This window comes from Corvus cornix, chromosome 2 (assembly GCF_000738735.6).
Source record: "Corvus cornix cornix isolate S_Up_H32 chromosome 2, ASM73873v5, whole genome shotgun sequence".
NCBI classification, from domain to species: Eukaryota; Metazoa; Chordata; class Aves; order Passeriformes; family Corvidae; genus Corvus; species Corvus cornix.
In genome coordinates, this window is record NC_046333.1 from 134,094,271 (window position 1) to 134,106,882 (window position 12,612).

The 12,612-nt window shown below is 45.6% G+C and overlaps 1 protein-coding gene and 1 long non-coding RNA gene across 36 annotated transcripts in view; one reads left to right on the top strand and one right to left on the bottom strand.

Moving 5' to 3' along the window:
- Positions 1 to 7,294: 7,294 nt before the first annotated feature.
- LOC109145381 lies at positions 7,295 to 9,550 on the bottom strand. The gene is made up of 2 exons (XR_002046738.3): positions 8,992 to 9,550; positions 7,295 to 8,093 (listed from the first exon to the last, which is right to left on the bottom strand). It is a non-coding gene; the product is annotated as an uncharacterized LOC109145381 (long non-coding RNA).
- Positions 9,551 to 10,378: 828 nt separating this feature from the next.
- Positions 10,379 to 12,612, top strand: part of RIMS2 (regulating synaptic membrane exocytosis 2) — a 454,433-nt gene continuing 452,199 nt past the window's right edge. For 32 of the 35 annotated variants that reach the window (XM_039548364.1, XM_039548365.1, XM_039548401.1 and 29 more), the window contains exon 1: positions 10,379 to 10,760. In XM_039548364.1, the coding sequence (XP_039404298.1) occupies positions 10,591 to 10,760 (170 nt within the window). In that variant the 5' untranslated portion in view covers positions 10,379 to 10,590. The remainder of the gene's footprint in view (positions 10,761 to 12,612) is intronic. The other 3 variants (XM_039548387.1, XM_039548388.1, XM_039548389.1) reach the window with 3 other exon arrangements.

The following is a 12,612-nucleotide window of genomic DNA, read 5'->3' on the forward strand; positions in this document are numbered from 1 at the left end:
CTGTTTTGGGGGAAAAAATATTGTGCTAATTTTTCTTCTTTTTCAAAAATAATGTGGAATAATTCATTGTACCAAAATTGGAAAAGTAAAAGAGGCAATCAGCATATACGTGATGTAGAACCAAATAGGGGGAAAAAAAGTATACACAAACAGAATAATTTGTGCTACTTTCTTCATGTTACCTTCATCCTGCTTTGAAGGTCTGATCACAAGAAAATGTCATTTTGAAGGACATGTGGGCATCATCCAATAGGGAGAAGGGTTTAGTCAGCTAGTGAACAGGTTTACCTTTTCCTCTTTTTAAGATATTCTGTAAGAGAATAAAGCAAAGCTGAGACATCTTTGCATGTCTTTCTCATCCTGTGAACTGATAGAAAGAAACAGGACATAAAACAACGGAGTTGTTAAATGCTCACAGGATATGAAATCAAGGACAATAACAGTGTAGGGCAATAGCAGATGCATGCATGAAAGCCAAAGATGTTACATCAAGTCGACAAAGTCACAGGAGGCAACTCTCTGACTAGAAATGAGAAGTAGTTCCTTGTGAGAGAAGCAAACAGCCATGTGTCCAACATGTCCTCTTTGCTCTCAGGACTTGAGTCAGCAGTGTTGTAGTTGCTTGCAGTCACCTGCTACTGCAGGTTAGGTGCTAGGCTAAAAGGCTTTACTGAAGTCCAGGCAGACCACATCCACAGCCTTTGCCTCATCCACTGAACAGGTCACACCATCACAGAAGGAGATCAGGTTGGTCAAGCAGGACCTGCCTTTCATAAAATCAACCTTGCTGGGCCTGATCCCCTGGTTGTCATTCACAGTCATTTTCACCCTTGGTGGCACTCGAGATGATCTGCTCCATGACTTTCTCCAGCACTCAGGTCAGGCTGACAGGCCTGTAGTTCCCTGAATCCTCACTCCAGCCTTTTTTGTAGACAGATGTTATATTTCCTAATTTCTAGTCAACTGGGACCTCTCCAGTTATCCAGGACTACTGCTAATGACTAAAAGCAGTATGGCAAGCTCTTCTGCCAGCTCCATCGGTACGTTTAGGTGGATCTCATCTAACCCCATAGACTTCTGGATGTCTAAATCACATAGCAGGTTGCTGGCTATTTCCTTCTGGATTGTGAGGGCTTCATTCTGTTCCCCATCTCTGTCTTCCAGCTCAGAGGACTGGATATCCAGAAAACAATTGGTCTTGCTATCAAAGACTGAAGCAAAGGAGGCATTAAGTACCTCAGCCTTTTCCTCATCCTTTGTCACCATTTCCCTCTGCATGCAGATTTGTCAAATGTTGATTTATCCAACACACATCTTGGAGTGCAGTGATTTGTACGTAAGAAGCAATGCTTTATTTTAGTGTATAACTCAGTTCTCTATATTTTTATGGCTGAGTTTTGAATGTGTTACAGACTACTTTTTATAGGTTTTGAACTCTTGACAGCCATGAATACTTTTGAAAACGACTGTGAATGATAGATGAATACCTATGAAATCCACAGTATCACCAACAAAATGCCATCAGCTGTTATTGATGTTTTTTTGCTTGGTATCTTTTGAAATAGCTGGCACAGGAGACTACACACACAGAAGGTGGCTACTCATCAGAACAGCTCGTATTCAAGACAGAAATGTAGGAAAGAATCCATATAAATAGAGGAATGTATTTGGATGTTTACTGTTAACACACAGTGGGAAGTAAAAAAAGTTATTAATCTGCCCACTGTTATGGAGAGAAGTACAGCAGTAATGAGACAAGAATTGTAAGGACAGGACTGTTTTACTGAAGCAACATCTGCCCCTCAGTGCAGCTGGATAGTTTCTTGCTTTTGCACATGCACCAGGCTTATTACCCGCCGCCCCCCCAAATTAAGGTGTAGAATAAACTCTATCCACTGTGTGGTCAATGCTAGAAAGTGTCAATGCCTGCTCAGTTTTCTCTGGGGGAGAGCATGTACATTTGCTGTGAAAATATTTCCTATTGTAAAGTACAGACAAGGCTGGAGAGTCTTTCTGCACAAGTGTATCCTCTTTGGCTTTGTAATACATCAATTCTGTAGCACTAAGCTGAACTGTAGTATGGTGGTTAATGACCTTTAGGCTAAGCAGCTGTCTTAGCTCAGTGTTTCATACTTTCTCGTTATTGGGGTAGTTACTGGTTCTGTTCTTTTCCTTGCCAACTCAGAAACCCGTGCTTTTGAAAGGGTCATCCACTAATTTTATGGTGGATGTAGTCCCTTTGGTAAGAGACAAGGCAGACTGTAGCAGCTGTTAGTCTAAAGTATTGTGTGTCTAAAAGATTCTTTGCACAGTGGCAGTGAGGTAACTCCTTTTGCATTCAAAGAAGGAAATTCCCTACACCTTCTTTTTTTTATATACCTCTTTGAAATGCAAGATGAAATGTCAAAAATGAGCTCTTATTTTATTACTCCTTCCCTTCCATCCCTTCCTTTGCAAGAGCATTCTTCATAGAGAATTATTTTTTTCCTGTCCACTATAAAAACAGACTGTGTTCAAGTGCTACTGCTCATACTTCACTATCATCCATCCATTAATATTTTAAATACCTTTGTCTGACAGCAATCCTAACATACACTTTTCGCATCAATTTATAAGATGCTGTAGCCTAAGAAATGTAATAATTGTACTCAAAGGTTACGTATTTTATGAGACTAATATTGGTAGTAAAAATAGCTAAGCTTTTGTGGAAAGGGATACAAATCCCTTCTCAGAATGTTTTGATTTTCTACTTATTAGAAAATCATTGTGAATGTAATTATACTAATGTAGCTAGTGAATGAATCTTGTTTTAATCATACTTGTACTTTTAAGTATGGCAGAATCCTGCTCTGGAGAGCAGAACACAAAGCAGCCATCATCATGTTACTACGCATTTGCTGACTTTCATTTGGCCTAATGCAATTTTCCCCTTAGCCTAGTAAAATGCCAAAGTTGATTAACGTTGATTAAGACTGTTCATAAACTTTTCATGCTGCACAGTTTGATTTTATCTGAGGTATGTCAACTAGGATCTCATGGGGAGCCTTTTCAGGGAAACAGTGCTAGAAAGTGTCAAGTGCTAATGATCTCAATATACAAGAAAGAAATTGTTTTCCAATTAGACTTTAGCTTTTTTCATTCTAGTGCCTTTTGTCTCTGGAGTATAAAATGAACTTTCACATGGTACTGGCTCCTTTTTCATGTACTGGAGCTAAAATTGTAATGAATGCTTGCTTGAATTAAAAAAAAAAATTAAATTGCCTGCACCATTATGCTTTTAGGAGAAGTTTCACAGTGCTACCACTTCTGTCCTTACATATTATTTGAATTAATTGAACTTCCTGATTAATTTGCTGATCGTTTGGCAGATGTGAAGCCTAGAAAGGTAGATTTCTAGATAGAAAATACCAGATGCTAAACTTTAATTATCGTCCCTTTCAGGCATGTTTTCATTATCAAAGCTGCTATAGTCCAGGTCTGTGAGAATTAGCTGTAGCTGAAAATCCAAACAGCTAAAGCCCTGCTGCCTTTGGATTTTGAGGAAAGCAAACAGTCAAACCAGTATTTTCTATTTCTTGCCAACAGAGAGATCACAACTTAATCTGGGTGCAGTGAAAAAGGGACCTCAGTAATGGGCAGGTTTTGCATGAATGGATGTTACCTTCAGAACTTTCCACTCAAATGCTACTTTGGGAAAACTCTAAACAGCTCTACTCCAGCAATGATGCTCTGTCTCCCAATGTGTGCCATTTTTCTTCAAAGATCTATTTAACATCATCTTGTGATAATGTCCATGAGAAAATAGTCATCTTCCACTTCTCTAGTGTTACTGCTGTTACCTTACTGCTGTCTTCTCATTTCAATTGCTTTTGTCTGAGTTACCCATGTATCGTGTTTTGTTTATGGCTCTCTGAGTTTTCTGTGGCAACAGGCTGTTGCCTGTGCTATTTTTTCTATTAATTTCTAGGGCACTAGACTCTTCATACATGACTAGGCTTTCTAAGCGTGACTGTAATAATAATAATAATAATAATAATTTGGGATTTTATTAATACTTTTAATAATGAATAATGATTTGAGAGACAGAATCACTTAGTACAGTCTATGAAAAAAAGAAGGGGGAAAAAAGGGAAAAAGGGCAAACGGTCATTTCTATCTTGTATAAAATCAGGAGATTTGGGACTTTCAAGATGTCACTACAATAGGAATGAATATATTCCTGAGATCTGGAACAGGATATTCTGTACCAACTCTGGAGGACAATCTTATGACTGAATTAAAAAAAAAAAAAATCACATGGACTGAAGAATGCTGGTGTTTCTTCTGAAGCAGCTTGAGTTTCAGAAATGCAGGAGGGGTCAGGGAAGAGGGATTAGAAGGCAGCAAAGTCAGAAGACAATGCTGCATCCATAACTTACAGGAACATACAATAATGTCCTAAGCACCTATTGTGCTAATGTGAGCCTGTGCTCTGTGTGTTGAATAATGTCTATATAATCATTATTTTGAAACCAGTGGAGTATCTGACAACTCAGAACAATTAAAAAGAAACCTAAGTGCTCAAGCTGGGGACAATTTTTAATACCAATAAAGGTATTAAATACCAATGAATGGTCTGTAAATGACCAAAATAAATAGACTCATATGGTTTTGGTAGGATTCTTGATTCTACAGTTCTTTTAGCTGGACAATTGCTACATTGTTGAAAACAAAATCTGTGATTTATTACTATCAGGACTGTTAGATTACAAGAATTAACTTGCTGCCCAGTTACTTAGAAACATTGCTGGTACAGGTTGAGAATCAAATAGAAATGTATAACCAAAGAACTGTCATTACACAAGAATTTTTAGCTTCTTTCAAAACTTCCTCCTTTGAGTTTCAACCAACTAGCCGAACAACAATCAAAATTGAACTGTCAAATTCAGACAGAAAATACTGATCCTGTAAAAACTTCAGCCTGCGCCTTTAATGCAGCATGTTTTATGTTACAAATATGACAGAATATTTCAAACTGAGCATGGAGACAAAATTGCAGGAATGAGACATAATAAAGTTTTTAGCATTGATCTTATTTACAAACTTATGTACTCTGTGTATAACTGCTCTGGACGAAACATCCAAGCTCCAGAAATCATGTTTGTCAAGTATCCCATTTATAGAATACTTCAGGTTGGAAAGAACCTTTAAAGGTCATCTAGTCCATCAAGTCTCTGAGCAACATGTTCCAGTTTTTCTACCCCTATGACAAAAAAAATTTCTTCTTTCTATATATCCACTTCAGTTTAGTTTAAAACCATTACCCTCCCCCATCTATTGCAACAGGCAATAAACATATTTCCCCATCTAACTTTTAGACACTCCTTAGGTACTTAAAGGCCATGGTAAGGTTCCCATAGCCTTCTCTTCTCCAGGCTGAGCAACCCCAACTCTCCCAACCTTAAACCAGAAAACAATCTAACTGATCTGAGCCTCTCTTCAGTTTTCAGCCAGCTGTGCTTACAGAAAACCTATGTGCCAGGGCCTCTACCATATTGCATTTCAATACAAAATACAACCTGGATACCAGCTCCTTGATCCACTGAGAGAAGGCAAATCGATCTCTTCCCACCACAGCTGATCTAGGAATAAGGCTGGACATCCTCCATAACCCAAGCAGCTCCCATGATGCCCATGGAGAGCCCACAGTCCTCTAATCTAAAATGTTTTTGTTAATGGTAGTCCTTGAGCAGGGAAAGGGTTTGAAAGTGCGTAAAAATTAAGTTACACTCTTCAGCATAATTTAAGGACTTTACCCTTCTGACTCTGTGAAGATACTGATCATATGCATGGAGTGGAGGGAAAAGTGGGGTCTCTAGCTAAAAGACCAATACCTTTCCATCTACTGCAGACAGATCCTTAATACCAATGACATTGGGGTGGACTATTTCACTGAATATAGTTGGTTATGGTCAGTAGTGTGCATACTATGGATGACCCTCTTTTATAGGGAATGAGAGTAACAAATCTGACTTCTACCCATAAATATCTAGCATTGTTCAAATCACTTGTGGGGAAGTATCCAACTAACAGAAATTTGCTTGGAGCATAAAAAAAATTGCGTAGAGAGTAGCAAAATCCTCTTGAAATCTTTCTTGAAAGAAATCAAATGGCAATTTGGTGACATTATATAATATAATTAGCTTCCTCAATTTAGACAGGAGAAAGCTGGGAAAGATCCAAGACTGCACCAGAAAACCAGCCCATGATGGTTTGATAGCACTTAGCATAGGACCTGGAAAACATAATTTGTTGCAGTGTAGTTTTCACTTCCTCTGTGGGAATTTGAGGAGTCCCTCGCAGACTGCTTACATGAAGTGTTCTGCAGGATACATTTCTTGCTGGTTATACATCTGATTTGATCCACTGAGAGTCTGAGTACTGGACATTTTCAACCAAGAATATATTTTTAATTTCCTCCATTCACTGATGCATAACAGAATAAAATTCCCTTCATGTCAGCTACATAAAGATGTTTTCTAAGTTTCAAATTGGGACAAAAATAACAAATAATTAGTTACACTGGATTTTCCCCCTTATACAAAACATTATAAAGCAGATGTTAGCATTTCCTTTTCAGAGAAGACTTATACTTGACATGCTTAAACAATGAATCTACCAACTCATTTACTTTTGTAGTTGCTATGAGGAAGGAAATGGGAGTAAGTATAATGAGACCCTTAGTGAAAGACATTTTGTGGTGATATATAAAACTAGGTTACAATATCACTGTTTCCTTGGGAACCCCTCATGTCTAGCAGAACTGAAAAGGAACAGATAAAAAAAGGGTATCAGAAAAATTATATTAATAACTCTGCTGGTGTCAGTACATTTAGATGACTTAGAGAAGCCACCAAAAGAAAGTATCACATACCTTTGATATGCAATTAGAATCAATTTTCATTTACAGATTTTGCAGTGAAGAACAATTTCAGCAGAAGATTGTAAACTAGGAACGGGAATCTGGTTTTTTGGAGGGTGGTAGTGAGTTCAGAATGAGGACTGAGATGAACAGGAAGGGCAGGTACCTGGAGACGCATGAATGTGAAGGTCAGAATTACAAATGAATGCTCCTTAAAAGTAATTTTTGTAAATGATCATACTACATGATAGTATGATAATTCGTTGGTTGATTATAGATTACTGTTGACATCATTACTCTGGAGTGGGTAGAGAAGTCTGTGCTGTTGAGTATGTTTTCATCAATATGTCACCTGGGTAATGTAAGTAACAGTAACAACATGAGACAATTCTGTGCAGGCTGACAGGAACATGAACAAATAATGTTTAATTTCAGAAGAATGTGAGGAATGATAGGTGGAACTGATTGTGAGAAAGGAAGGTAGAAGCATAGAATGGTCAAGTTGAACCATTTTTTCATTGGCATCAAGATAGGATGTCTTCTGCTCTGAATGTGCTCTCTCTTTTCAAAGCAAATAGCTAGATAACATATAGGGATTACAGTTAATGTCCCTGCATTTGTTTGTTTGCATTTACCCATGTAATGGTAGAGGATTTAGTGGAAACAGGGCAAATACCAAGAAGAAAAGAAAGCTCTTGAAATTCTACAGTAATGCTGAGAGCAAGTATTTGTAATTTGTGGATGAAAATTCACAGGCACATTGAAATGAAGCAGGCACTGTAAATCTAGAAAATTCAAAGGTAAATGTCCATTAGAAAGAATCTCAGACGAATGAGGCAATGCACAAAAAACTGTAGTGATTTCTTGCAACCAAAACTACAGTCTGAATACTGCTTGTGTTTATGGTTGAGGCACACCATGAAATATTATTGAACCAACAATAACCTGACAGGCTGAAATGACTACTTTCAATTGGTCTGGTTCTTTGTAATCATTCTTAGAAGTAATTGAGTGATTTCTCTTGTTCTTCACTTCCCTGGGATAAAAAGTATTTTCCAAAGGCTTCTGTACAGTTAATTCTTCCACTCAACATTCATAGATTGATAAAGAGTGCACCATCTTTGGTAATCTGATGACACATGGGTCTACATTTCCTCTTCTTTTTGACTTCGATGCCAGATTTATCTAGTGCCTGGAAGAAACAAGGAATTTGGTGAGAGCCAGCTGGCTGGAATCCAGTCCGAAAGGTGAAGGTGATGTGAACTGGAAGAGCAGAATGCTTTCAGGGCTGAATGAAAAATCATACAGCTCAGTGTCTTACACAATGGTGTACGTACAATAACAAAGGGTCTATTTTACACAATTTTACATCAAGAAATGGAACAGTCTCCTTTAGCTAAGGATGCCAGTGACATGTCTTAGACAAAATTAAAATTCAATGAATATATGTGACTGATAATAGGTAGAGATTATTGTTAAGACCTGCTTTATCACAGCAAACCTCTCATGTCCTTCTGACAATCTGTTCCTCCAGAATTTGTTTCCACAAAGGAACGGTGTTTTCACCAATATTGCAGGCAAAACTCTTTAGTCAGTGAAGCTGGATCCTAGAATTTATTCTCTGTGGCAATACAGCTAATGAGGACCATAATAGGTTCAGAAAGATTACTTTTTTCCCCAGGTCTTTGCACCTGGTTATAAATTGATGCCATGGCAGATTACAAATAGCACCAGCTCCAAGACTCTATGATCTGGGGTGAGATTTCAAACTGTTCAAATTAAACCTTTTAAAATCACGTTATTATTGCTGCATACACCTAGATGTTATCCAACACTGATGTTATGTCTCATAATGTGAGAGAACAGCAACCAGAACTCTACTGTGTCTTACAAAGTAAAAACATACAGATTTGGATTGAATTGTTTTCTTTGGCATTCTTGGATAGGGCATTTCCCATTTATTTGGTCTGAATGGCATTTTGGGTACTCTAGGATACTTTTTCCAGAAATTATTTCTTGCTACAAAATGACTCTCAGATGGGGGATTTAGAGATAGCAAAAGAGTTTTTAGAGATTTATTCCACCACTACCTGGTGTCCATGTGGGAGGAGGACTTTCTGCTCCCAGCTTCTCTCATAGGTGTCACATTCTTGCTCTTGTGGGTTAGAGGAATCTGTCCCGACAGAGGCTGGGGTAGATTTCACACCTTGCGTGGAGTGAAGGACACTCCAGCAGGACCTTATGTGGGCAGTCGTGGAGCAGCAGCTCTGTTGGGCTGGACTCGCACGGCTGAGCAGCGATGCCGTTCCGGCTCGGGAGAGCCGGAGACCGGCCCGGGACAGCCGGAGACCGGCCCGGGAGAGCCGGAGACCGGCCCGGCGCGCAGCCCGCGGCTCCCCTTATGTTGCTCTGCGGTTCTCTGCCCGAACTGAGGACCGTGCCGTGGGGCCTTCGACGGGACGGGGATATGGGTGCTCTGCCGCCCTCCCGGGCCGCTTCCCCCTCGCCTTTCCCGCTGCCTCCATCTCCTCCTCCCGGGGCCGGCGCTCCCCCGCGCCAGACCCTCCTGCCTGGGGCTGCGCTCGGGGACCGGCCCCACCGTGCGGGTGCCCATCTCCGGCCGCCCCGCGGGCGTCGGGAGCGGCGGGAGATGCGGGAGCCGCGGCCGCGCAACATCTCCCCGCCCTCCCCCTTGCCCCCCCGCGGCCGCAGGGCTCGGTCCTCCCAGCTCGTCGCCGGCGCCTTGGCTCCTCCTTGTCCTTCCTCGCGTGATTTTTATCGCGTCCATTTTTCGTGCGAGGATAAATAAATAAATAAGGGCAGCTGCCGCCCGCCGCCCCCCGCCGCCAGCCCGCGCGGCGCCGCTAGGGGCGGCAGCCGGGCCCCGCATCGCCCCGCGCCGCTCGGCTCAGGGGAGGGAGGCGGCGGGGCGATGCGGAGCCCCCTCCCGTGACTCCGGCTCTCCGCCATGCCATGGGTTAGGCGGACTCCATCCCGCAGCCGAGAGGGCACCAGCCAAGCGAGGCGGCGCCAGGAAGCGGCGCGGTTCGGCAGAGGAGCGGCGGGAGGCGGCGGCGGCGGGAGGCGGGCGCGGCGCCCCGCGGTCCCTTCCATGGACGGCGGCGAGGAATTATGAGCCGCGGCCGGCGGCCGGGACTGGCGCTCGCCCGCTGGGGCTTCCCCTGCTGCGCGCCCTGGGGCGCCGGGGCTCCGCTCTCGTACGGCATCCCCCTCGGCCCCCCCGGCAGCCGCTGCCCCCGTCTCCTGACCCCCTGCCGCTCGCTCCGTCCTCCCTCTCCCCGCCGGGTGCTCAGGGTTGGGATAATCTCGCTCGCACCCAAACCACAGCGCTCCCGCGGCTAATCCTGCCCTCTCCCCTCACCCTCCCCACCCCGCCCCCGGCCCTTCCTCTCCTGGAGCTGCCCTCTCCCCTCCCTGCTCCCCCTGCTCGCCCCCGGGGCCCCTTCGTCCCCGTCCTCCCGCTGCCGCCGGCGGCCCGGCGGGTGGGTGCGAGGTCGGGGCTGCCGGGCACCCCGCCCCTCCCCGGCGGGGCCGTCATTAGGCTGCCGGTTGATTACAGGGTATTGATTTGTATGTGCTTCTCCCGGCGCCGGCGGCGGCCGCTCCCGCTGGTGCTGCTGGAGTTCGGGCAGCGCTTCCCGTAGCGGCGGCGGCAGCTCCCACCAAACATGTCGGCTCCCGCCGGGCCCCGGAGCGGCCCCGCCGCTCCTCAGCCTCCTCCGGCCCCGCAGCCCGAGATGCCGGACCTCAGCCACCTCACGGAGGAAGAGCGGAAGATCATCCTGGCCGTCATGGACCGCCAGAAGAAGGAAGAGGAGAAGGAGCAATCCGTGCTCAAGTAAGGGCGGGCGCATCCCTTTATCGTCCTCCGGGGCCCACGGCCGCGGAAGTCTCTCCCCCGGCAGGGTCAGGGCGGGAGAGAAGAGTCGGGCGGCTGGGGGAGGGCAGGGGTGCTCAGCGCCGGGCGAGTGTGGGGCACGGCGGGGGCGACCCGCGGGAGCGGGCAGAGACGGGGCAGGGCTCGGCGCCTGCCTTGGTCGCGCTCCGCGGGGCGGCTCCGGCTCCGCACGCCCCGGCGCCGGCGGGAACCAGACGCCCAACATGGCCGCACAGGTGCCGTCCTCACCCGGCGTGTGCCATCGGGAGGACGGGGGTGGGTCGGGGCGGCGGTCGGCGCCGCCGGAGGGGGCGGACCGGCAGCATCGGGCCCCGTCCCGGGGGCGCGGCGGGCTCCGCGCTGGCGGCGGCGGCCCTGCCGGGCGGAGCGGCACCGCCGGGGCCTGGGCTCCGGCCGCCTGGCTGGGTGGGTTTGCCTCAGCCGCCATCTTCCCCCGACAACGTGTCTGCCGCCCGCCCCCGCCCCGCTGCTCTTTCCAAGCGTGAGCCCCGGCGCCGGGGGAAGCGGGACGCCCTCCGCCTGCCCGGCGCGGGCATGGGGGCAGCCCCGGCTCCGGCTCCGTCTTCGGCTCCGGCAGCGGCAGCGGCACCGGGAGCGATCCCGCTCAGCACCGGGAGCTGTCCGCGGCCACCCGGCCCAGCTCAGCACCGGGAGCTGTCCGCGGCCACCCGGCCCAGCTCAGCACCGGGAGCTGTCCGCGGCCACCCGGCCCAGCTCAGCACCGGGAGCTGTCCGCGGCCACCCGGCCAGCTCGGCACCGGGAGTGTCCGGGACAGGAGCGCGGGGCCCGGGGAGGTGCGAGCTCTCCCCGTGCGCTGAGCCCCAGCCCTGGGGCTACGCCGGTCTCCTTTGCAGGCGCGGGGGTCCCGCTGCCGTGCACAGCGTGGGTCACGCCCTTCCCCAGTCGGGCTGGCAGACACTGAGTAAAGTCGAGAAAACTATTCTCCCTCCGTGATGGAGTAACCACGCTGACTTCGAATGCCTTAGTAATAAGCAAAGCTGCTGCTGTCGTGGACATGACTTTGATGAGTGTGGTGAAGCTGAAGCATTTTTTTTGTACCAAAATTCGTGTTGTGTCTTGGACATGTTAACTGCAGCTGGCCTTTCACACTCAGCACCTGGAAGCTGTCTTCTGGGCTTTAGTTGCTGACTTTGGAAGTCCGTTTCCAAGATTCATTGCATTACTATTAGCATCATATGAACAACTTCAAATATCATTTGTGTGACAGCTCCTAAGCGTTAAGGAGATCTCCTAAAAACATTTCAAAGTCTGTTTAAAAAGGTTTTTTGTTGGGTGAACATTCTGAAGCATGTCACTGTTATGTGAGCACTGGAAATAAAGTGCCATACCTTCTTTTGTCACCACATCTTAGTCTCTTGCTCTACAATTTGTTTGCTATTGGGATGCTTTTATTTTGAGACAATTTAGACTGATTTATTTTATTAAATTCTATGATATAGCAAAATAAATGCAAATGTTTGTCTAAAATTTCTGCACTCTTAAAAATCATTAACAAAGAAGGAAGTGGAAGTTCAGTTGGAAGCTGCAGGAATTCAAGGAATTAAGTTTGCATTTTAAATATATAATAATAGCATTACAATTTTAAAGAAAGCTCCTGTCAACTTTTGCTGTGGACAGTAATATTTATGATCAAATATAAAGTACAATTTCAGTACAGCACTGGGATCAGCTTGAATGGTTAAGCCTGCAAATGAAGAATAAACTATTTTCAAGTAATGGCAAGGTAAAACTAACTTAAGAAGTGAAACAGAATTGTTTAAATTTGTAATA